Source organism: Neurospora tetraspora (genome assembly GCF_033439725.1).
Source record: "Neurospora tetraspora strain CBS 560.94 chromosome Unknown B0H65scaffold_4, whole genome shotgun sequence".
NCBI lineage: Eukaryota > Fungi > Ascomycota > Sordariomycetes > Sordariales > Sordariaceae > Neurospora > Neurospora tetraspora.
Genome location: NW_026944386.1, coordinates 3906018 through 3929655, shown reverse-complemented (window position 1 = coordinate 3929655; position 23638 = coordinate 3906018). Strand labels below are relative to the sequence as shown.

Here is a 23638-nt window from a genome sequence, read left to right as displayed (position 1 = left end):
TAACTTTCTGCAGAAGCCGGCTATCCTCTGCCATACCCGACTTCATCTATCTCAATCTTGGAGAAAGTTTATTACGCGGTCGTGTTATAGTCCACTCGGTTCCGACCAATTGACGACGGCCCGGACTGTAGGCTAAAGTATCTCGATATCAAGGTATCATCCATCCCGTGCCCGCACCTTCGGACCTCCGATTGCCGTAAAATTTGGACGGGAGAAGAAACCGCTAATCATTGCTCGGAGATTTCCAAGCGAACAATTCCGCCCAAGCCATGAAACGGCGATGTGAACAGAAGCAGTAGACTATGGATTGCTAAAGTTTGCTTTCCCTCCTCCGTTGTTTCAGCCCTTCTACCTTAATCATACTAACGGCTTCTCATCATCAGATGCATCATCCCTCAAGGGAGGCGCCACCACTACATCTCCCCTCTTGATCTCAATGATCGATATAATCGGCAAAGCCATCATCAACAGCCCCAACAAGCTCCCAAAACCCAACTGCTTCTCCCCCTCATCGCTCAGCTGAACATCCGGCTTCCCAAACGCCTGCGACAGCAGAAACACCCTCACGGCAGCACCAACCGCAATCCCCATCATCAAAAGCATCCCCACCAGCTGCACAACCCTATACCACTTTTGCCTCCTACTCTGCAAGTACCAAGTAGCCAGCCCAAACACCACCACGTTCCCAGCAATCGTCACGATCGTCCCCACGTAATCAAGTCCACCCGCTGCCACCTTCTTGTTGTTTTCTCCTCCTTCCAACCCAGAAGAAGAAACATTATCACTGGCAGCCCATATACACCCCACCGGCAACGTCCCCTCCCACCCTTTCCTCTTCCCCTCCAGCACCACCACCCCATAAACACAACTCAGCGCCAAATTGACAAACATCAGGCCCTGCCTCATCCACCTCAACACCCAATCCCTCTTGAAGTCCTGGACCAGCGCCAGGAGCGTGGCGTTGTGCGTGGCCATGGACAGCAGGGAAAGCATCCAGATGATAAAGAAGTGGTAGGGGATGATGTGCGACGAGCGTGCCAGGCCGAGCGATTGCAGCGTGATGCCGATGAGGATCTGCTGGTCGGAGTAGGAGGCGAGGAGCTTGCGGCGGATGGTGGAGGGCCGGGATGTGGTTGTGGAGTGCGGGAAGAGGGTGGATTGGAGGATTAGAGAGGCGGAGAGGAGGAGGGCGATGGTGGCGGTTAGGGAGGAGGAGATGAGGACCTGTTTTTTCGAGTGTGGGTGTTAGAAAACTTGAACGCGGGGAGAAGAAGGCGGGAGGGTGAGTGAGGATGGGGGATAAGGGTGGGAGGGGGGACTTACACCTGCGCCGGCGATGCCTGCATCGCTGGGGGCTGAGGAGGGGATTATGGTGCAATTTGGTGGTGAAAACATTGCGAATTAGATGGTGAGTGTTGACATAACAGAACAGCAAAAGAAAGAAGCCAAAATCCCGAATGAGTGTCTATGAATGAAAATGCCGACGTAAACAATGAAAGAAAGAACGTGTACAATCAATGACAACGCCGAGAAGATGAAATGGAAAAAGAAGAAGTTTGCAGCCCTCTTTACCCACGACAAAGGGGGCCCATACATGACTTTAAAACTTCTGCTTTAATTCTTTCGTTTACCCCTTGTCTTCCCTTTCCCAGGCCCATTCTAAACGAGGAAACGCATGAAGTTGACAAGTGACAGGGTGGTGATGTGAAACAAGCGCGGTTACTCAAACAGACGAACGATTGGCCCACAGTGCCCGGTTCAGGGTCGGACGAACAGGGGAGAATGGGAGGCGGTGCTTTGCGCTTGTTCCGATTGACTTATGCTGTGAAAGACATTCGGCGCTTAGTGTACTGAGGGTTGACATTGGAAGAGGTTGTTTACTTGCTCAGGGGTAGATGAGGTTCTTTGTCGTGAACTTTGGACTGGATGAGATTGTTATTGCGTGATGTTCTGTTCGAGGGGAAGGTTACCTTAGCTGCACAGTCCCCTGTAAATCCCTGTAAAACCGCCTGTACTGATAGCGTAAACGAATCTGCATGAACACCAAAAGACACTGCGCGACAAAACCTCAACGCATCGTGAGATTGTGTCAAAACATTTGTTTGTAGCTTAATCAATCAATTCTTCGGAGATCTTTTATTCTTCAATTGTTGACAAACTGGAATTGGGCTTTGAAAATGGGGAGTGATCATGATTCGTCCCTTCCCGGACCCAGACCCCCAACCATCCTTCAGCGCCCCATCGCATCCTCCAGCCTAACAAAACAGCGCCTCGGCTCCCTAGCAAACTTCTGCACGCCCTCATACCCGCTCAACTCCTCCGGACACTTCCCCAGCCTAAACCACCACACAATCATCACAAAATAAATCCTCAACGCCACCATCCCCAACCTCTTCCCATAACACCCCCTCGGCCCCAGGCCAAACGCCAACGTCGGCCCCGCCAGCGGATCAAACTCCTCCCTCCCCGTCTCCCCATTCACCTTCAACCACCTTTCCGGCTTAAACTCGCCCAAATCCCCATCATCCCACTTCCCGCTCAACATCTTCCCCAACTTGTTGGACCCCTCCTTCCTCGCCCCCGGACTGCGCACCGCATCATTAACCTCGACCAAAGCAGCAGGCCTGACATACCCCGGCCCGTTGCCCACCAAGCAAATCGACGTGCCCTTCGGAACCATTCTGCCCAAGATCTCGGTATCCCGCAACGTCTCGCGAAGCAAGAAATCGATGACATTCCCCACCCTCAACACCTCCTCGATTACCGCGTCCAGATACTCGCTCTTTCTCCGCGTGGACTCTCCTCCCTGCTGCTGGTTCTGGAGGGCAACGATCTCCTCGTACGTCGGCGCCCGTTTTTCCGCAAAGGCGGCAGGCATCGCGGCGCGCAGCTCCGCGCGTAAACGGTCTTGGACGCGAGGGTGGTCGGACAGGTATTTGACGCCCCAGGCCATGGTGACGGCGGTGGTGTCGTGGCCGGCGAGGAGGAAGCTGACGAACTCGTCCGAGATGGCGCGGGAGTGGTAGTTGGGGGTGCGACCCTCTTTGAGGGCGAGTTGGCGCTCGCGGAGGAGGACGGAGTGGATGGCGTTTTGGGGAAGTTGGGAATTGTCTGCTTGGTCGGGATTGGAGGAGTTAATGAGGGCCAGGGATTCGTCGATCTTGGAGGTGATGTAGGTCTCCTTTGTCGCGATGGCGTTCTTCAGAGAGGGGAACATTTTGGCGATCTTGTAGGTGGGTTTGGGCAGAGGGGAAAGCTGGGTGAGCATTAGGGAATTCGTCATGGTGATGATGGCGCTGAGGAAAGGGGGGATGGAGCCCTCGGGGAAGGTGATTGGCTTGTTGACATTACTCGGGTCGACGTCACCCTCGGGCAGTGAAACCTGATTGACGGCCTCCAAACGCTTCCAAGTGATGTTTTCGCATTCAGGAAGGCCGATGAGCGCGCCAGTGATGGCGTCGAGGGCGCTGTGGCTGAGGTCATGGATTGCAGAGAAGGGACGGCCTTGGGCGCGCTCACACTTCGCCTTCCAGAGTTGAATGAGAAGGTTTACGCCGCGGTATGTTTCGGGACCGCTGACCCGGTTGATAAACGATGGGGTCATCAAATGGTTGATAAGGTTGCGGTTTTTCTTGAAGCGCGGGTCATCTGAGTGGAACTGCATGTGCTGTTCGGGGAGAAGGGGGCCGAGAATGTCGCCGATGAGCAGGCTTCGGTCAATCTCCTTGCCGCGCCGGAGAAGGATGTCCTGCGTCTCGAATGGGTCTGCCACAACGACCCATGGCTTTTCGAATGGCTTAATGAAGACCTGGACAATCGGGCTGTTGTGCCTTTCCGTCAGGGACCCCATCCAGGACTGAATGATGGTTCAGGTAAGTCAGCCAATTTATTCTTACGCATCATAGGGGTCGTGGTCTACTACGAGCTCCTAGCAAAAGAGCCGAGAGAGGAGATACTCACAAACACCTCTTTTTTCTTGCGAATATATCCCAACATCTCGGGGATATCGCCCAAAGGACTCCGAGCCGCATGCTTGTTATACGGGATACCCGCAATAGGCTTGGGAAGGATAGCTCGATATGCAAGGTACAAGATCAAAAGTACTCCGGCAATGAGAGCTGTCCCAATGGGGGATTTTAGGGTGGTCAGGTTGACCAAGGACATTGAAGGCCACGCTATACCGGGGGTTCTGTCGCCGTGCTGCGTAAAAGCGGCAAATTCAGTGTCGTGTTGCACTTCCATGCTATGCTGTCAGCCCATGAACTCACGACAGGGCTTTCTGTTGTTGTGTGACCATGAAGCTTGGCACTCCGAAGGAACGAAATGGTTAACGTTCAACGAGAGGAAGATGATGGCTTCTTATACTCATAGAATCATCCCGGCTCGAATGTCACCGTAGCCTTCGATGGAGAGTCAGTATTGTGAATCATGCCGCGTACTACATAGCAGAGCAGAAACTCGTCTGTACTACAGTGAAAGTCTTGGTAAAGGCACTAGCAAATCTGTCGTTCATATGCATCATGATCCTTCTCGCCAAATGGGTCCGGCCGCATTTTGGACTGTGGGAACAACCAATGATGTAGACACAATTACTGTGAGCTGATTACACCCTCCTCTCCTTATGAAGCGCTCTCCATAATATGCCAATGCCATGCGTCTACTACCCAATTATACCTATCCAATCTCACAACTTTCTTTCAAATTCAGAAATTGCAACTAAATCGTCGTCTTTCGGTGTTCTCCTGCAAGAGTCGTCGGTGTTATCAAGCCTGGCATGTCCTCTACAACTGCCTGGTAGGGAACTCATGGCGACGGGATCTCCAGGAGTACCTCTACCTTGGTCTTTGGTTATCAGTCTTCGTATCAGAGGCCGAAAGAAGGGTATAGAGGCGGCGATTATGGTGCAGCTGACTTCGACGGAGGCCAACGCGCAGACTAGTCCACCCTTGTAGGGGTCCTTGAGCATGTAGTGCCATATGCTGGGGTAATATATGTCATCAACTTTGTTGAGGACCGCTTCCTCCATTCCCTCAAAAAGAAGGGCGTAAGTCTTCACCACCTTGGGTATTGAGACGCCTCCGGCACTGAAAACAAACAGTGCGTTAACATGACGGGACCCATCATCGCCATGCAGCGGCTGTACAAGGGCATCAGTAAGGTACTCACAAGCATCCTGTGCTCATTGCACAAATAATTGCCATCTTTTCAGCTCGCTTCATCTTCAGTTTCCAAATCACCAACGGAGGAACCAACGATAGTATGAAGTCCTGAATAACGGGGTAAGACCGGTGTTATCGAGACCACTCTCTGAATTGATGATCGCACAACTCCCCGCACTTGAAGAAGCTGGGGTTTGTAGGACTTAGCATTGTAGTCGCGTAAACACTTGCATATATTGAGAATGCCCTGTTCATTTTCGGATGGGCGCAGTTCTTGTCGTAATGTCCAGGCTGATGATCAACGAGTAGCGCTATAACACTTCCGCATCATTCAGTGAACGCCTGGAGTACGGACAGGACTATAAGCGATGCAGTGCTCGTCGTCATCAGAAACCAGAGCAACGCCTTTTGCCACCACCGCCTAGAAGAAACCAGGCGAAGGAGAGTAATAAAGAACGATAATTTCGATACCCAACACGCAGTTATGGCACTGAATATCACGGCGGGTGTAGATACTCACCTCTCTTGGTATAATACCTCTATCGAGCGGAAGTCACCCATGTCCAGGCCGAGCCCGAACCTGGTCATATAAAGGGCGATGAAATTGTAGATGATTGCTGTGATCTGATGTTCTGTTAGCCTTTTGCGAGAGCTGACAATACAGCCATCGTTCGTGTTTCCACCATTGGGATTGTCGGCTCTTACCCATGAGGCGATGAGTACGTAGTCGTCGAGGAAGTATTTGGCCTTGGAGACACGCTTGGAATAAAACCGGAGGCACATGCATAGAGTAGCAACGACTTGGAAGGCCAGCATGCTACTAAACATCATCGGCACATGAGATTTTGCCGAGTGGACGAAGTCCTGCAGCCTTTGTGGTTCATCCTCCGGAATGCCTATTACCGTGATCGTGCAGGATGAAATGGAAGTGATGGAATAAAAAGAGGGCGTGTACCTAACCAAGCAGCCCCCGACAACAATAAGTGGAAAAACCACCGTACTTTTAACCTCTTCATGGCAAGCATATCCGCCATCCACGGCCTCCTTCCCCGTTTCGACTTCCGTATTTGCTTGCTCCCACGCTCCTCAGCAGGAAGTCGGAGGTTATAATAAAGGGGCATATCAACCGTACCTTCCACAGTTCCAGACTTTCCAATCGCTGGATCGCTCATTCCAGTTGAAACCGGACTGTCTTGTGTTTGCTTCGCGCTTCCGGATCGGCTCCCGGTACCCCGGATTTCTCACAAACATGCGATGCCCAGGCGGCTCACCACCTCTATGATCACGCAACGGTTTCTTCAACGACTACGGGTTTTTTACAATCTGAAACCGAATTAGCGACTTGTTGAAGACGTCCATATCGCTTGGATGTTCTGATGCAATTCCGCCATCATAGAAAGAACGCCTTTCTCACCTACACGATTCGTGATCCCGACCACCACTCCTTTGCGTCGCTGCCGGTTTGCTCGATTGTTTCCACTTCCCTGCAATCAACCAAACCTAGATCGTTTTACACGCTCGAGGACTCCACATTCACCACCTTGACACGATATCCCCTTGGATCTTGTGCTTGTTGTTTTCGTCATTCGTGCGCACGACTCTCCTCGAGATTTTGAAACTTGGAATCGCACCCGGTACCTTACCCGGTCCGGCTTCCCGGATCCCGATGTGAGCCCGCCCGGCCGCCCCGCGCTGTCAGCCCGCCGTGCAGTTAGCGAGTCGATGTTTGCTTCACTGCAGTCCTGAAGGATTCTCGATGCATCCGCCCACCACAAGTGCATAATACGCCCACCTCAACAACACGAGAGGCAGCCTTCATGATAACCGACAACGCCAGATTCTCATTCATTTCGTTACTTCTTCAACACCATCAAACCCTCATCTCTCACTCTTTACCTATCCAACCACTTCCTCCCTCAAATAAAATCCCTAACAGCCTCCCAAAACCCCTCCGGGCTCTCACACATCGGCAAATGCCCCGCCTCCTTCACCACCTTTAACTCCCCTCCCTTGTCTCCAAGCAACCCCCTGAAACCCTCCATAGCCTTAACCAACGCCCCCTTACCATCCCCATCCCCCACCACAAACAACCCCTCCACCTCTTTGACACCCTTCATCTTCTCCCTCAAATCATACCCCCACAACGCCTGACAAGACCACCGGAAACCCTCCACATCATTCCCCGCAACCATCTCCGTCATCCACTCCACCGTCTCCCTCTTCTTCTCCATTGTGTTGGGGTGGAACCACCTCTCCACCGTCACCGCCGCCAATTTTTCTTTAAGCCCCTTCCCCTCATCAGACTCAGCGACAGCGATACGGTCTTTCCACGCTTGCGTGTTGGCTTCTGATGAAGCAGCGTTAAAGTCGCACGCCACGAACTTGCCGAGACGAGAAGGGTGGCGGATAGCAAAATTGAGCGTCGTGGCGCCGCCCATGCTTACACCGACTAGCGTCTGCAGCTTATCAATGCGCAACGCGTCGAGGAGGGAGGCGAGGTCGTCGGCTAGGAGATCCAAAGTGGCAGGCTGCGGGGGGGAGGAGATAGCGTGTCTTCCACGCGTGTCATACCGCAGGATCCGCAGATCGGGCCGAGCTTGCTTAAGCAGCTTGACCAGGTGGTCCCACATGTGCAGCGAAGTGAGGAGGGAGTTGGAGAAGGCGATGACGGGGGCGGTGGGAGAGGGGTTACCTTCCAGCTGGTAGGGGATGGTCAGGCCGTCGTGGGGGGTGGTGATGTAGCTGGAGATGATGGGCCCCTCCGAGCCGGCGGTGGTGGTGAGGCGGGGGGCAGCAGCGGAGAAGGCCTTGGAGGCGGGCAAGCGGGAGAGGTGCTCCAGATCGCGGGGCGCGGGCCCGAAGACGTAGAAGAGGGAGTAAGTCCTTCGGCCCTTTTCGGTGATGTACTTGTCAAAAACCTCGGTGCGCCAGGGGGTGTCCATGGAGGCTTTGTGCTCGGGGCCGCCGAGGCCGTTTTGGGGAGCGTACTCGTGGAGGGTGATGATTTTGGTCTCGCCGGCGTTGGAGCCTTCGATAGAAGAAGGCGTCCGCAGCACCCGGCTGCGCAACCAGCCGGGGATCTTGGACAGCATGGGGATGTGTTCCTCCTCGTACCACTGGATGACTTTCTCGGCGGCGGCGTCGGGCTCGTTGGCCAGGCTGAGCGAGACGTCGACAGCCACCAGAACGCGGCCCTCTGCTTCGGCGTTAGTGCACTGCTCGGCCGGCTTGAAGGACGAGGCTTCCTGGGTCCAGACGAGGTCGAAGAAGAAACGGTCGACTTTGACCTGGCCGATGGTCTCGGCCTCACGGGAGGACCGGTTGGCGCGCAGATCGAGGTAGGTGGGCGTCAGGAGGTGGGCCATGTCGGTCACATCGTAGGCGGCCAGGAAGTGCGGCTGCTGGCCGTCGGTGGCCTGGTAGCGCAGGCCGTTGGAAAAGATCTGGGGGAGACGCAGACGGGTAGGGCCGTGCTCGTTGTTGTACCACTCGTGGAACTGGTCGAGCGAGAGGCCCTCCTGGGGCTGCATCGTCACGTAGAGCATGCCTTGTCCGTTCTTTGCTGCCGCCATTGCTGCTGGTGTCTCTTGAGATACCGGACTTGATGAGGTTGATGTCTGGATGTTCGCCAAGTCGTTCTTGGTGGAGCAATCCGCTAAGACCCGATGTCCAACTCCCGCTGTGGGCCTGTAAGTCCGGGAGCTGAGGAAGTATTTGGTGATGATTTGTTTACACCGGGATGTTTGCAATGGGATGCAATGGGATGGGAAAAGATCACTCAGTCACCTGCTGAGAATGTTTAGTTTTCTGAGTTGAGAGACAGGAGACATTCAAATACTCTGTAACTCATCACGCAATCAAAAAGCACAGGATGATCGGAGTGACGTCGGAGTGGATGGGTGCAACCGCCCACCATCTCCGGGCCTGCGGTTCGGCTCTTGGTCTACTGGCGGCAAAGCATTTTCCCGCCGCTGCCACCCGGGATTTTAGTGGGGGAGGTCGCTAATTGCGGGGTACACGTCCGGGGTGCCGGGGAACAGCCGGGGAAAAGGACCCCAGCCCTCTCCCGTCAACAACACTTAAAGTTGGCTATTCAGTGCTCGTTATATTGCGAGAAATACCCTACAATCCCAAACCATAAGCTAGAGAAGAAATGGAAATTCGTCAAAGTCGTGATATCCAAAAATATTTCCGCTTCATCAACCGCTGAATTCACACTGTCCACCCGTCAACTCCCGCCGGTCCTCAATGTCCTCAGAAATGCTACTTCCTCTGGTGAATCTGCATCTGTGCATAATGAGCCGCAAGCTGCGCCATCAGGTCCGCAGGTGTCAGTTTAACTGGCATGCCTGCAGCCGAACCACTCGGTACCTCTCCTCCCGAAACGCCCGCCGTTCTTGCGGCAGCCTGTGCGTGTACCAATTCCGGTTGGTAGCCCGGGTAGAGGCCTGTAGGGTCGTTAAATATGGCATCTTGCGTGACTGACCCACTACTAGGCGTGTAGTTGGATCCAGAGCTCGGGGTCGTTGGGGCCGACGTGCTGCTTGGTGAGCCCGAATCGAATGCAACACCAGTAAACGCGCTTTGCTGGGTCGTTGCATGAGCCGCCGTGTTAACATCCACACGGATGGGCTGCCGATGGTCTCCCCTATCTCCTCGACCTGCAACGCGGCTCCCTCCCCGGACGCCGACGAATCCGCCGGCTCTAGCGGCATGCCTTAGCCTTATCCTCTTCTCCTGCTCCTTGATCTCGAGAAGCAATGCCGAGCTAGCCACGAGCCGGAAGCTTTCAAGGTCTGTAGCGACTTGACGCTTCCAATACTCTTTTGGTTCGCGTCGCTTCTCAAATGCCACATAAAAACAGGCAATGCAGAGCTCCAATGCGTGGAGCTCTGATGTGGCTTCCTCAGGCGGAGAGGAGGGACGCAATGCATTCGTCACCATCTTAGTTATACGGACGAACGCGTCCGACAGCTTTGATGACTTGTCTCGCTGCCGCCTGCTCTGAATGCCTTTTTTGTTCAGAATAAATCCCATGACAACTTCCAACTCTTTGAGGGGCTGGGTCGGAGAATCAGCAAACTCCACCATGGCGTCCCTTATGGCGTCTTCGTAACTGATAACATGACAAATGATGTTAGTTGGTTGCAACTATGAGCAGCGACCGGAAAAGGCCCGTGACTTACGATTCACAGATTCGGCGGGCTTCATCAAGACGATGTCGCCACCGCACTTGTCCGATAGCGCGGATACGCTTCAGCAGGGATGTCTCCAATTCATTCCAGAATGGAAGACCCCCCGATGGGACTTCTAGCTTGATGTTTTTGGTCCATATCTTCTTTTCGTCCACAGCACGGAAAAGCTGTCCCAAAATCTTCTCCGATGCGTAGTATTTGTACCGCGGTGTGTCGTCTCCATCATCGTTGTCTTGCCTAAGGTACTGCTCTTCCATGTCAATCTTGGACTTGTCATGGATTTTAATGTCTGGTCCGTTTACAAGGCTAGCAGTCATCATTAGCAGGGAACAGAAGCAGGAAGGTATATCAGCACTTACAAATCAGGCCGATAAGGTGGTGGTCTTGGTAACTCGGTAATATTCACGTGAAGCCCCGACTTGGAGAAGTCGACCGCTTTGGAGTGCAATTCTGCCAGGGTGAGACAGTCTTCATCTAGCGTCCCCTTATCGCGTACGTCCGCGAGGATCATGTGCCGAACCGCAATTACCCCCAGGTGATCGGCCTTCATAAACTCAACGAAGAAGTCGGCCATGTCCTTTGACTCAATCTCTCGGTTCAATTCCAGGGGCTTGACACGTGGATAATTGGCCGCTGTGAAAGTGTGGAGTTTGGAAACGATCCTCTGATCCCAAATCACGTTGAAAGTGTCGCCATCCAGGTCACCACCTGACAGCTGACTGGGCAGGTCACGTTCACCGTTTTGGCTGAACACGATGCAGTTTTTCAGTTCTCTGAGAGGGTGCCCCGCGGGTGGAATGACGTTGCGGGCAACCTGGATGTCTCCGGGGTGCAAGGCCGGAGACCTGGTCACCACAACAGGGCCAGCAGCTGGAGGGTCTTTAAAGCGACCGTCCAGGGTTTCATAGGTGACGTATACTTCCCCTTCGCGCAATAGGCCTGTCTCGTCCATCACGCCAAACAGAGTAATGCCATGGGGAATCGGGATTCTAGCCTTGTGCTTGAGCAAGCGCAACTCTCTGAGCACGACAGCTTCGACAAGACCGCGAAGAAACTGGTCCTTTCGGTAGTCGATGTTCATTTTGTGGACGTCTTTGAGAAACTGGCTAAGGTGAACAGAATCTCCAACGCACTGCAGCTTGAGGAAGGTCGCCACGTTATGGACGCTATCCGTGATCGCCCGAAGACGCTGGAGTTCCTTTTCTTGAAGCTGCATGAACCACTTGGCTGGGGCACCCATATCCTCGAGAATCTTGATCATCTGGCGGTTCAGCATCAGAGGAATCGGCTTTGAAGCCATGTCGCATATTTCAAGATGTTCCTCATCATGGCTGCGGAACTTCTCCATGGAATCTCTGATACAGATTTGCCTCCCAGTGAGCCGGGTATCGAGAGCTAACATGCCCTTTGCTCCAGCCCATCGCACCTGGAAGCAATTCGGATAGCCTTTGGATTCGGGGATCTCGCGATGAATCACCTCGAGGGCACCTTGCGATATTTTCCCAACTCCATCACTGAATACGCGGCCGTTGCGCTCGACGTCCTTATGCCGTATCACATCGATATCGTTATCGTAGAGCGATACGGAATATGGTGTCTCTGAAAAGGCCTGGCCTATGCGTGCCGCACGTCGCGCTGGCGACCTGATCTTGCGGAAATCACCCAAAGCCTCAATGATGTTTTCAGATATCTTCAGTTGACCGTTGTAAACGAAGGGCGCCGATAGCCAAAGGCTATGTGCTCGGAGGGAGGAGTGGGAGAAGCCGAGAAACCTGTAAACCCGACCACCAACTGAAATGCCCTGGGTCAAGACGTCTTTAAATCTCTGGTATATGGTGTCCATGGAGACCGTCGAGTTGAAGAAGAGGTCCTGTCCATCCTCTTCGCCGAACTGGACTCGAAGGAAGTGGTCCTGGTGTTCTGGGAACTTTCGAAGAATCCTGTTCATGGCTTCCAGTTCAGGCCCGTGAAGTTCGATTCTGGTTGGCGTGACAAGTGCCCGATAGATCTTGGTAAGACCGGATGGAATCTCGTCGTTCAGGCGCATGGTGTGGCCCTCACGCATGCGCTTCTCCGTTTTGTTCAAGTGTTCTATGATCCCTTCGACCTCGAACTGGGCAAGCGCCTCGGAGCCTGAGAGGCTCGGCGACGGCCAGTCGATGCTTTTGAAGAGGTCCTTAAAGGCATCAACAGAGATGGGATCCTGCCGCTGACCTGAGCGCCGAGCAGTTTCGAATATATTTGCTAAGCGTCTGGCCAGCTTTAGCACGGTTGTCGGGTGAAGATACGATCTGTACACCAGCGCTTGAAGATTGAAGAGCAGGCTGTAAGGCAACGTATTTCCCCCTTGGTACTCCACAAGAGCCGCCTTAAGCCTGTCAACTGCGACAGGATATGCGTCTTGTGGAGAAGCGCTCTGAATGGGGAATGTATAAGGCGTGACCCAGAAAATTTCTTGCTCATTCAGTCCTCTAATGGCGGCATGGAAGTCAGTCCCCTGGTTTTGACCCTTATTGGGGTGCAAATGATTGTCCAACACTTTGAAGTGATAGACCAGACAGAATTTGGATACTTTGGCGTGGTTACTGTCGCATGCCTCGAGGCGCATCCTCATGGGTTGTCCGGGTCGATCTGATGGAATTGGCCGCGAGAGAAACGTTGGGGCGTATGTGAGAGTGACGGCGATGTGTCCATTGTTGGACCAAACGAGTTCTTGGATGCTTCGATATGGGATGGAGACCTGAGATCCATCCAAAGAGGTAATGACGAGGTCGTGCTTAGCGAACTTTGCTGAGACGCGCAGGGTAGACGACCACTCGGGGATGAAGGTCAAGTTGCCGTTGATGTAGGACCAATGTCCGCAGTCAAGTACGTCGGCATCAAGTGCTGAAGTTGGAGTGCGTGTAGGCTGGGTTTTGTTGTTGGCATTCTCCTCCCTCTCCTTCTTCCGCCTTTCCTGTTCTTCGGCCTCGTGACGAATGCCGTTGACCAAGTTCTGTATGTCCTTTGGTTGTGGATGGCTGACCTTGCAATAAGCCTGCTGATTCATAATATTGAGACGAGCGTGTGTCCTAAGGAAACTCATCGCTTCTCTTTGGGTGACGAAGGTGATCTTCCCAAAGGGTTTGTCGGACCGTTTATCGCAGTCATAGTGATGGATGTGGAGTTTGTCCATGAACGGCTTCAGATGGCTTTTCAAACTCCTCTCGGAAAGATCTCGAGGAAGATTACTGATAAAGACCTCCATGGCGGGCGAGAGGATGGTTTGCGCAAAAAGCTGTCTAGCAAGTATTTATGAGGGCTATTTGGGTGTCAGCATTTTTAGATCAACATGTTTAGGGGAACTTGAAAGCCATTGACCAGGGAAAAGCTTCACCAAAGGTTGACCAAAGTGGTTCATGTGCGCTTTAGGCTTGGGAACTGAAAGCAACATGCACTGAGGGGTATTGACGAAGCAAAATAGACGTGAAGGCGAGAAGGCGGCAGGGCTGGAAATGAAGCTCGAGATTGAGCGCTCAAGGCTCCAACTTGCAACGAGTTGAGGACCTTGATGGTTTGGCGTTGGCAATGGGATGACAGGCGCGTCGAACGTGCGTCCGTCGACCATACAAAAGTTGTCAACAGAAACGAGACGACCTTGGAGAGTCAGGATGTGGATTTCAGACCAGATGAATGGGAAATAAAAGACATTGTTTGTTTGTCAAGGGGACCGGAGAAACGCCCCGAATGTTGATGGCATGAACGGTCCTTTTCACGTCGTCCATGTCTGTCGTTGCCCGCGTCAACGCCCCGCATCAGTGGTGGTGACAGGCAGGCTGGCGGTTAGCTGAAGCAGCTGTGATAGGCCCAAATGGCACTGCCAGATGCGAGAGGCCTACAACTGCTTCATGTCGTGTTTCTGTTCCCACAGCATAGGGCTGCCAATGGTCTCGTATCTGGCCCATCTTGACTGGGCTGGGATTTGTGCAGTTGGTGATGGGCGATTTGGCAAATGTAGGAGGCCCTTTTGGTGGTGGATGCGTGCAAGGGTGTCGTCTCTTTTTATTGCTGCGTCGTCTTATTGTTCCTTGTCTGAGGTGGGCGAGAAATGCGACGAATGACGACTTCCCTTGGCGATCGGATGTCTGCCCTGTGGAAGCTTATCTTATCGTGTCTTATCGATAACATCCATGGGAGACGCTCCTGCCGTTCAACATCCATCTCGAAGACTCCCGCTGTCTCTTCCCAGAGGGCAACTGCATCCGACCTTTCTCCCAGATTTCGAAATTGCGACGGGACTCTGCACTGTTGATATGCCGTTACCCGGATGCAAAATGAGACGTGAATGTTTGTCGTTCCTTCCACATTGCTCTAGGGCTCTGTCACAGCTGACAAACACATTTGGAGAAAGAGCAGAAAGGGAAGGTCGACAGGATGGTGGATCGTCTAATTCATGTCGGTCATAAGAAATCGGGTTGGAAAAGTTCCATCAATGTCAGAAATCATCAGGAAGCAGTGAGGATTGGCAAATCTGACACGCCGCGGCGAACACAAAATCGTGAGGAAGTTGGCGAAGTTGGCATTTGGGTCGTCACTGCTACCAACAGTTCAAAGGGCTGACAAAGCTGTGCGAAAGCTCGGAGGTGAGACTTGGAGCGGGGCAGTGGACTCTCAATGCTACCCCGCTAACAGCCCCACTACCCCGCAAAAGCGCTTTCTGTGAAACTTCATTTGTCGCCCGGAGACTTGCCTGGGCCGGATAAAGCTTGGCCGACGTCCCCTGGCTGCACTAACAATTAATTTTCTCTGACCTCCAACGACATCACCACACTGAGCACAATCCGGATGTCCAGGACCTGCCTGCCAAGACACGGCTGGTAAAGGAGCTCATACAAGAAGACGTGCTTTCCTGAGTTGTGAATTCAGGCCTCATATTCTTCTGGAAGCCAAGAATCAGCATTTGCTCGGCTTTGTTCACTCTGCTTCCGCCATCCAGGCACACAAGATAAACAAGGAAGGAAGCCTCTCTCTGGACATGGCACCTCTTGCCGTCATTACCTACAACAAACTCTGGTGATTTGACCCCAAACGTTGCCTCTCCATGCAGCGTCCATACTTCGTTTGCCAGTCCGCCAATCGCGATCCATGGACAAATAGACCCATTTCAATGCGCACATAGTCCCCCCCCCCCCACTTTTTAAAGGTGTATAGCCAATCTCTAACTCCTAACTGCGCCTATCAACCAAGTACATTCGTGAAGCTATCGCTATCTTCGTCACTATCGCTATTGCTGCCACTGTCACTATCACTGTCAATAGGATTATTATTACTATTAATAGGGTTATTGTTATGGCGTTTGCAGCTTCCCCATGATCTACTATGACGCTTTTGCTTCTTGGTCTGTTGCTCTTCAGATGGATCGTAGACCTGCTCTCCCCTTATCCAATTTGTCGAGGAGCGCATCCCACTTATCCAATTCTTCGTTAAGATAGTAGCAAATGGCGATACCAATATCAACAACTCTGATTAACCTCGATAGTACCTTAGCTAATTAACTAGATTGGAGATTCTAAATGACTTCAAAATAACGAGGATTTAGTAATGCGCCTTGTAAGCTTTAATGCGCGGCTGACATAGATATGGCTGCGCGCCCAAAAAAGTGGGGGGGGACTATGTGCGCATTGAAATGGGTCTATGTGTGCATGGATTGCGTCCACCAATCCCCATCGACATTATCCCCGGTGCCGCGGTTGAAGTCAACATGTCAGGGTCCCGCCGTCGTCGGTCCACAATGGCCCGGGTCTATTTCCCAGCTGCAGGGAATAAGGGTGTCCATATTGTACGCTAGCATGGCACATGAGAGTCCAGCTCTTCGTTTCGTTGAATTGCTAGACTCACTAGAGTTCCGTAATTGCTAGAGTTGCTATTGGACTCGGGACTCGGACATATCACGAAGAGCAAAGATCTACTGTTGACCCCTCTTTGCTCTGTCAGTCAGTCTGCCTTATAACTGGAGTCATGGAGCTCCTCCCAACTCCAGCTCTCCCATAGCTTTCCATTCCTAGCTCTCACCTTTGTTTACTTTCCCCATTCACACACACCCACTCCCAAACCCCAAACCGCGAACCACAAATTCAAAATGCCTCCCTTCCGCGCCGAACACATGGGTTCCCTCCTGCGTCCCCAAAACCTGCTATCCGCCCGCGAGGCCATCCGCGACAAGGGCCTTTCCCCCGAAGAAGCCAACCTCCCCGCCATCGAAAAGGAAGCCGTCGGCGAGGTTGTCGCTCTGCAGCGCGAACTGGGTTTCAAGGCCGTGAACAGCGGCGAATTCAACCGCACCCGCTTCTGGGGTCTAATGTGGGACGAGTTCGACGGGTCCGTCGCTCTCCAAGAAGCCGAGGCCAGCATGTTCCGGCTGTACCACCCGGACGTGGTCAGCCTGATCGAGAAGGACCGCAAGGTGATGCCGGGGGATTCGGTGATTGCTGGTTCCAAGTTGAGACATGATCGGGAGAAGAGCCAGTCGAATTTGCATGAGTTGAAGCTGGTGCAGCAGTTTACCCCAAAAGAGGAGTGGGGGAATATTAAGTTGACGATGATCACGCCCGCGTGGTTTCATATGCGGTATAAGCAGGGCAAGGCGTATGCGGAGGGGGTTTATGAGAGTGATGAGGAGTATTTTGCGGATGTGGCGAGGGTTTATCAGGAGGAGTTGAAGATGCTTTATGAGGCTGGGTTGAGGAATGTGCAGTTTGATGATCCTGGTTTGGCTTGTATGTGTCCCTTTCTCCTTTCCTTTTCCTTTTCCTTTTCCTTTTCCTTCCCCTCCCCATTTACATCCTTTCCCCCATCCACTTGCTCCTTTCCCCCATCCACTTGCTCCTTCTCCCTTCCATCTCCCCCGACCTTCCAGACCCTCCCCAGACTCACAAAAAACTATTTAGACTTTTGCTCCGAAGAGTTCCGCACCGGCTACGCCTCCGACCCCGAAAACACCGTCTCCATCGACTCCCTCCTCGACTCCTACATCCACCTCTACAACACCTCCCTCTCCCTCCTCCCCGCCGACTTCCACACCGGCGTCCACCTCTGCCGCGGCAACTTCATCGGCGGCCGCCACTTCGCCTCGGGCGCTTACGACGTGATCGCCCAGAAACTTTTCACCTCCCTGAACGTCAACACCTTCTACCTCGAATACGACACCTCGCGCGCCGGTGGTTTTGAACCGCTTCAATACCTCCCCAAAAACAAGAATGTCGTATTGGGTGTTGTGTCGACGAAACTGAGGGAGTTGGAAAGTAAGGAGGAGGTTAAACGGAGGGTTGAAGAGGCTGTGAGTTGGGTGGCGAAGGGGAGCGAGGAAAGCAGGCAGGAGGCGCTCAAGAGGGTGGCGGTTAGTCCGCAGTGTGGGTTTAGTACGCATGAGAGTGGGTACCCCCTCAGTGAGGAGGATCAGAGGAAGAAGTTGAGGTTGGTGAGGGAGGTTGCGGATGAGATTTGGGGGGAGGCTTGAGGGGGGTGCTTGGACGCGTCCTGATGGGGTTTACGTGTGGTTGGCAGAGGGGGGGAAGTTTTGAGCAAGGCGTGGCTGGTCAGTGTTGTGTGTAAATGGTGAAAATGAGGTGTTTTCCTTGCCGCATGTTCAACAACGGTGTGGTAAAAGGTTAAAGGATTGAGGGCAAAGCATCTTCTTTGAAGTCGGCGGTTGGCGTAAAGGGTTGTCGTTTGATGGCATGGGTAGCGTACTGGATATCAACTTCCAGCTTGGCATAGATCAAAGGGCTGTTGCTGGTTCAGTTCATCATAATGAAATGCATGTTTTCCCAGAGAAATTCCTTGTTAAGTTACAAAAGAAGGCTAGCCAAGATCAGTTATAGGTTGAAACTTGCTCGCGTAATCTGCAATACCTAGGCAAGCCGTCCTTTGGGAAGTCCAATACTAGTTTGCTGGCTCATGACCTCTAGTCAACTCCCCTGGGCGATTTCATGTCCACTGTGCGTTCCGTTTGGTTCAGTGGTCAAGACCTGATCTAACTTTGGGTATTTTTGTCCCAGGGATAGATACGCTAACATGATACCAAAGGCATACTATCAATAAATCATAGTGTAGGCATTTCAAAGAAATCCTTGCGGCCTTCAGGACGGGCTGGATATGTCTCCTTCGGAGTACCCAGCTAGCACCTCAACATTCGTGCCATTCCAGGAGGTACCTCGTGTCTTCGCCGTATAGCCAACTGATGGGGACAATAACGCCGTACTTTTTCCATGCATGCTCCTCAAGACCCTTGACGTTGACCCCGTGCTCAGCAAGTAACTGAAAAAGACGGTCGTACTCGTCGAGAGTCCTATTCGGATTCCCTTCGTGGGTATCTTCAGGAATCATAAGTAAAACGAGATGATCGTAGTGGTGCATCAAGTCAATAAACTCATGCTCATTATCATGAACGAATTGATCCAGAAGTGCCTGAAAACCCGTGCTCGAGCTCTGAACGAGGGCAGCTCGCTGAAAACACCACCGCAGGCTCCTCAACCAGCGAGGCTCAAGTTTCCACGGATGGAGCCTCCACGTAAACCCCAGCCAGGTTGTAATAATTTGTGTGACAATTGTGCGGAAAGCTTCAACGACAACTTTGGGATCCGCTCCGCTCTCCACAAGCAAATCTGCTGCGTCTGGGAACCCGTTTGAGGCGGCCACGGATAGTGGTGTCATTCCATCATTGTCGCGAGCTTCAAGATTGGCTCCATAATCGAGTAGCAGCCGACCGCAATTTCTCTTCCCCCATTCACAAGCCATATGCAAAGGTGTCCGACCAAATTTATCAACTGCCTCAATGTTAGCGCTCTTATCGATCAACACCGATATAGCGTCCTCCCAGCCGCGTTGAGAGGCCATGTGAACAGCAGTCCTGCCAGATTTATCTGTTGCTTCAAGCTCGGCTCCATTCTCCAGAAGAAATCGTACGATGTCAGCTTCACTATCTAAAATGGCCCGATGGAAAGCAGTTCGACCATCAGCATCCACTGCTTTGAGATCGGCGCCGCCATCCACAAGACACTGAACCATTTTAATATTGGGCCTAAAAGAAACGGCCTTATGTAGAGCAGTCCAGCCTTTGGCATCCTCTGCATTGGGGTTGGCGCCTCTGTCCACAAGAAACTGTGCCATTGCAACCCTGGACCCGGTAACAGCACTATGTAGAACAGTCCAACCTCGATCATCAACGGCTTCGATGCAGGCCCCTCGATCCAATAGCAATTGTACCACGGGGATCTCTGGAGTTGGATGGCGCGCCTGAATTGCCGTATGAAGAGCTGTTTTCCCACTCTGGCGAGTCCGTAGAATGACATGACTTCCCCGACAACCGACTGTAGCTGGCGTTCTGTCGCTTGTCGCGCTGCTCGCTTCCACAATATCATCCCCATAATCCAATAGCATATGGATTGTCTTCTCTTGTGATCTTCTGACTGCCGGAAATATTGCAAGGCCTATATCATGGAGCTGCTGTTCAATCGTATGCCCCCCGTATTTCTTTAGGACTATGCTGATGTATTCAGTATGTCCGTGATACGCTAAGTCCGCGAGCAGGTTGCCGCCTGCCCATCCCTCCTCCCAAGGTTGGTTCAAGAAGCCATTGTTAATCAGAGTATGAAGCATACTTTCATATTGATGATGATTACCAATCTTAGCCGCAGTGACGAACTTCCCAGGGGCGAACGGATTTGTGCCATTAGTTCTCGACTTGGAGATCGACTTGTTAATTGGCTTGGCACCAATCCTTTCCGCTGCATTGGGAGGAAGATGCCTCAGTAGCAACAATGCAGTGTCAAGGTAGCCCTTCCCAGCGGCAAGCTGTACCGCTGGCCATTCACCACCTCCTCCATGCTGCTCAATTTCTAGGTCAACTCCCGTTGCGAAAAGATGTTTCACAACCGCATTGCATCCTGTAAAGGACGCAACTCGGAAAGGCGTCCAGAGATTCGGGTAATGACGACGCACCGCATCCATGACCGTACTGTTGTATCCGGAGTCAAAGTATGTTGAGAACCCCGTTGTTTGGTGGTGAAAGATTGAGAGTGCAGCCGTCAGGAAAGTCACATCATCGTCGATACTCCCGTTGCTGAGGTGGTAATGCTCCTCCCAATACCGAGCCCAATATGAGAAACGAAGACATTTCAGGTTGAATTCTTCCTCGTCAAGGTCGCCGAAGCCATCCCTGGTAAGCATGTACAAATTCTGCACGCAGGCGCGGGCCAACTCAGCATGTGCTTGGTGTGCAGAGATTGAGGATTGCCATTGCGTGTTAACATGCACCTGAGCAACGAGCACAGAGGGCTCGACCTGAGGGTTTCCTAAAAGAAATTCTCGGGCTGTTAGGTGAAAGAAGTACACTATGTCTCTATGAAAAGAGACGAATAAGCCACATAATTGTCGGAGGCGATCCTTGAAGTCATCCTTAGATTCATGGTCATCCTTTGGTGAGATACCGGCACAGGCGTTGAGTGCAGCCTTCATCTCCGACACTCTGAGCGGTCGTACGGCTCCAATAATGAGGCATAGGGCTCTGCGAACGGTTGAATGCTCTGTCGATCTGCTTAGCAGCTTCTCATATGCTTCGTTTACAGACGTTGGCAACGTCTTAATAGCATATTCAATGCCGTCCGCTGTCTTTTTTAAAGATTGATATCGTAAATCGTCGAAAAGAAGGGCAACCCAAAGGTATGTGCGGTGTTCGATTTCGAGCAGCATGTCGCGAAGTTTTTTCTTCAGTTCAACGTGTAGCCTCTTTTCTTTGGCAAACTCTTCCACGCGATATTCAATTACAAGGTTGACTTCTTTACTGATATCCTCGCATTGATCCTCGCCCAAAATCCGAACATATGACGGAACAACGTCTTTCAGGCGACCAAATTGGGAGGTAATGGAATCATAAGGGCGAGTTGTGAACAGGAATTTGGCGTTAACTGACTTTGCGATGCTCTTTCGAAGATATGGGACCAAGAAATCTTTGAGGTCAGAGGGATCACACTCATCGAGCGCATCCACGACAACTATGATGGAGCCAGCTTCAGGGTCGCGCACGGCTTCCCAAAAGATGGTCCAGAGAGACGAAGGTGTACTGAAAACTCCCTTGGGATCTCGTAAGAGTTGATCCATGGCATACTTCTTAAGCAATGTCGGGTTGCAGACGAAGAGTTGATGAAGTATGGCGCATAGCGCTTGAGAGATTCTGGTTTGATGGGGTTCTTTGAAGAAGAAGTAGCAAATAGTGGCTGATTCTCGTGGAAGATAGTGATCCACCAAGTATTTGGTCAAAACGGATTTTCCACATCCGGGTCTGCTGTGATTAGGAGGGGTCCGGAATTTTGTTCCATCCACTGGCAAAAGCTTTGCTGTCGAACAACCCATTGGCAAGTACCTTCCACATGGGCATCAACTCTATCTTTGGTCACTTCGTAGGTGTCTGTACTGGTTAAACGTAGGCGCTGAAGACACTTCATTTCATCATCCGACATTTTTTGCTTGTCCTTCCGCAGCGCCTCAGCTTGCTGGAATTTGGACTGCTCGGTGACGGCGATCAGAATTGCCTGTTCGGCCTGCAACTGCTTCTCATTCGTATTGGCAATCTTTGTTGCCGTATCCCCTAGAGGTAGCAAGAGCTTTTGCAAGTCCGTCGCGTGCTGTTTGCTCAAGTCGTTTCGATTTTTGGCTTCGAGAAGCAGAGCAGAAGCGGTGACATGCTCCAGGTCTTGGTTCAATAGAGCTTCTGCCTTGTCAATGTTGGCCCGCAACTCCTTCCATGCGTTCGGGTTGAAGGTCTCCTTGACGAACGTCTTGGCAGTACGTTCATGAAATCGAAGAACTGTGCGGATCTGAAACTCCAGTAAGGCACTGTAGAGGGTCTCAAAATTCTTCTCCATCGCCGCCTTTAGAGACGAATTTAAGTGGTCGTCCCCGTTCGAAGACCAACGGCTCGAGGGCGGAGTAGTGCTCCATCCTGTGGATGGTATATGTGAAGCCTTCGCGGTTGGCCTCCTCGGCATCGAAATGATTGGTGAGAAGCGGGAGAACTAGACATACGGCGGCCCAGGCTACTGATGCTTCGGGGGATGCGCTCACGGCCTGGGTAATGAATCCTTTGATCGAGCGGAGGAACGCTGCTGTGCCTCCGAGGGCGCTGTCTACGCTTCTCGTCACGCTCTCTTCCGTTTTCCTCAGCCCACGGTCAATGATCTTGTCCAGTTGGAGACGGCGAAGTTGCTGTGAGCCATATGGAAGGGGCGTCGTTGGCTCCAATGACCTTTGAGACTCTGGGTCGTAAACATGATTTGAGGCAGGACCTTAAATACCCAGTCAGTATCATAGCCACAGAAATACAGAAAAAGAGGCAAAGGGCAGTAAGTTCATACGAGATGACTGAACTTCTCTTGAAATCAGAGTCTCATATTCTTCCAGCAGTTGAGCATTGTCCTTGCGCAGTGTGTCATAAGCGCGGTCCCAAAGTGATGGCTTGTAGGGCAGGCCGTCGTCTGCGGATGTGTCGACTGCTGGGCATTCCGCATCATCTTTCGTGATATTGCTGGCCGATTGTCGCTGTCCCTGTTCCGCGTATTGATTTTGTCGTGGTTCGGGAGAAGGTCCCTCAATTTCGCTCTCGGTTCCTTTGCACACAATTTCGTCGGGCGGCAGAGGTGATCGCACCTTCTTCTCCAGCTTTTCATGCTTCTGTCGCCGCAGTTTACTGAATAATCTGGTCGTTGTTGCCGTTTGAGCGTCCAAGTTGGAGGGCTTGGCATCCCCTGCTGCAGGATGTGCGGTGGGAAGCCGCAACAGCTTTCTGATATCTCTCAGTCCCACATAGCAAGACAACCAGACAAGTCCCGATTCTTCTGCCCTCTGCCAGAGGAGAGCAGCCTCATGCGGTAATATCTCATGACTCTTCAGGATCAAAGTGTTCTCCAACGTTCTCAAGTTCGACCTGGCGTCGTCTGCTCCTGCTCCTATCCCTCAGCTCATCAAAGAACACTTCGAACAGTCTGAGTCGACAAGACAAGCGTTTTCAGGTGGGCCCCGGAAGTCCGTCTCACATAACTTGAACTGTCTTGAAGTGGCCCTTCCTACGGTTCAAACCACTCCTGTTCACAGGCCTCTTTTTGGTCTTTCGCGGTAATCCCAGATCACATTGTACATCATAAGTTTCGCCGTGCTCCTTTAGCAGGTGAATAATCAACCCATTTGAGACCGCAAACAGACGCTCGACAGCCTCTCTGCTTTTGGGCAGAGTATTTTCTCTTCAGCTGGTTA

At 52.2% G+C, this 23638-nt stretch overlaps 5 protein-coding genes across 5 annotated transcripts; 1 reads left to right on the top strand and 4 right to left on the bottom strand.

Moving 5' to 3' along the window:
* Positions 1-235: 235 nt before the first annotated feature.
* On the bottom strand, positions 236-1894 carry B0H65DRAFT_208404 (uncharacterized protein). The gene is made up of 2 exons (XM_062821897.1): positions 1324-1894; positions 236-1224 (listed from the first exon to the last, which is right to left on the bottom strand). Exons 1-2 carry the CDS (start codon positions 1393-1395, stop codon positions 358-360), a joined length of 939 nt encoding a protein of 312 aa, XP_062682132.1. The 5' UTR covers positions 1396-1894; the 3' UTR covers positions 236-357.
* A 215-nt stretch (positions 1895-2109) lies between these two features.
* Positions 2110-4313, bottom strand: B0H65DRAFT_558404 (cytochrome P450). Its single transcript, XM_062830099.1, has 2 exons — positions 3961-4313; positions 2110-3856 (listed from the first exon to the last, which is right to left on the bottom strand). The coding sequence occupies exons 1-2, from the start codon at positions 4240-4242 to the stop codon at positions 2231-2233; spliced, it is 1908 nt and encodes a 635-aa protein (XP_062682131.1). The 5' UTR covers positions 4243-4313; the 3' UTR covers positions 2110-2230.
* Positions 4314-6879: 2566 nt separating this feature from the next.
* Positions 6880-9104, bottom strand: B0H65DRAFT_494581 (Alpha/Beta hydrolase protein). Its single transcript, XM_062827777.1, has one exon. The coding sequence runs from the start codon at positions 8729-8731 to the stop codon at positions 7076-7078; it is 1656 nt and encodes a 551-aa protein (XP_062682130.1). The 5' UTR covers positions 8732-9104; the 3' UTR covers positions 6880-7075.
* A 257-nt stretch (positions 9105-9361) lies between these two features.
* Positions 9362-13846, bottom strand: B0H65DRAFT_208324 (RNA dependent RNA polymerase-domain-containing protein). Its single transcript, XM_062821896.1, has 3 exons — positions 10714-13846; positions 10346-10660; positions 9362-10275 (listed from the first exon to the last, which is right to left on the bottom strand). The coding sequence occupies exons 1-3, from the start codon at positions 13599-13601 to the stop codon at positions 9423-9425; spliced, it is 4056 nt and encodes a 1351-aa protein (XP_062682129.1). The 5' UTR covers positions 13602-13846; the 3' UTR covers positions 9362-9422.
* A 2271-nt stretch (positions 13847-16117) lies between these two features.
* On the top strand, positions 16118-17881 carry B0H65DRAFT_466914 (uncharacterized protein). Its single transcript, XM_062826881.1, has 2 exons — positions 16118-17109; positions 17281-17881. Exons 1-2 carry the CDS (start codon positions 16473-16475, stop codon positions 17847-17849), a joined length of 1206 nt encoding a protein of 401 aa, XP_062682128.1. The 5' UTR covers positions 16118-16472; the 3' UTR covers positions 17850-17881.
* Positions 17882-23638: the final 5757 nt, after the last annotated feature.

Bases quoted from the DNA above. Each gene is read 5' to 3' on its own strand.
- B0H65DRAFT_494581 (XM_062827777.1), bottom strand. From the start codon at position 8,731: ATGGCGGCAGCAAAGAACGGACAAGGCATGCTCTACGTGACGATGCAG.
- B0H65DRAFT_208324 (XM_062821896.1), bottom strand. From the start codon at position 13,601: ATGGAGGTCTTTATCAGTAATCTTCCTCGAGATCTTTCCGAGAGGAGT. The intron at 10,661-10,713 runs GTAAGTGCTGAT...GATGACTGCTAG, and splicing joins CCACCTTATCGGCCTGATTT to CCTTGTAAACGGACCAGACA. The intron at 10,276-10,345 runs GTAAGTCACGGG...TCATGTTATCAG, and splicing joins GCCCGCCGAATCTGTGAATC to TTACGAAGACGCCATAAGGG.
- B0H65DRAFT_466914 (XM_062826881.1), top strand. From the start codon at position 16,473: ATGCCTCCCTTCCGCGCCGAACACATGGGTTCCCTCCTGCGTCCCCAA. The intron at 17,110-17,280 runs GTATGTGTCCCT...AAAACTATTTAG, and splicing joins TGATGATCCTGGTTTGGCTT to ACTTTTGCTCCGAAGAGTTC.
- B0H65DRAFT_558404 (XM_062830099.1), bottom strand. From the start codon at position 4,242: ATGGAAGTGCAACACGACACTGAATTTGCCGCTTTTACGCAGCACGGC. The intron at 3,857-3,960 runs GTGAGTATCTCC...ACCATCATTCAG, and splicing joins GCAAGAAAAAAGAGGTGTTT to TCCTGGATGGGGTCCCTGAC.
- B0H65DRAFT_208404 (XM_062821897.1), bottom strand. From the start codon at position 1,395: ATGTTTTCACCACCAAATTGCACCATAATCCCCTCCTCAGCCCCCAGC. The intron at 1,225-1,323 runs GTAAGTCCCCCC...TCGAAAAAACAG, and splicing joins CAGGCATCGCCGGCGCAGGT to GTCCTCATCTCCTCCTCCCT.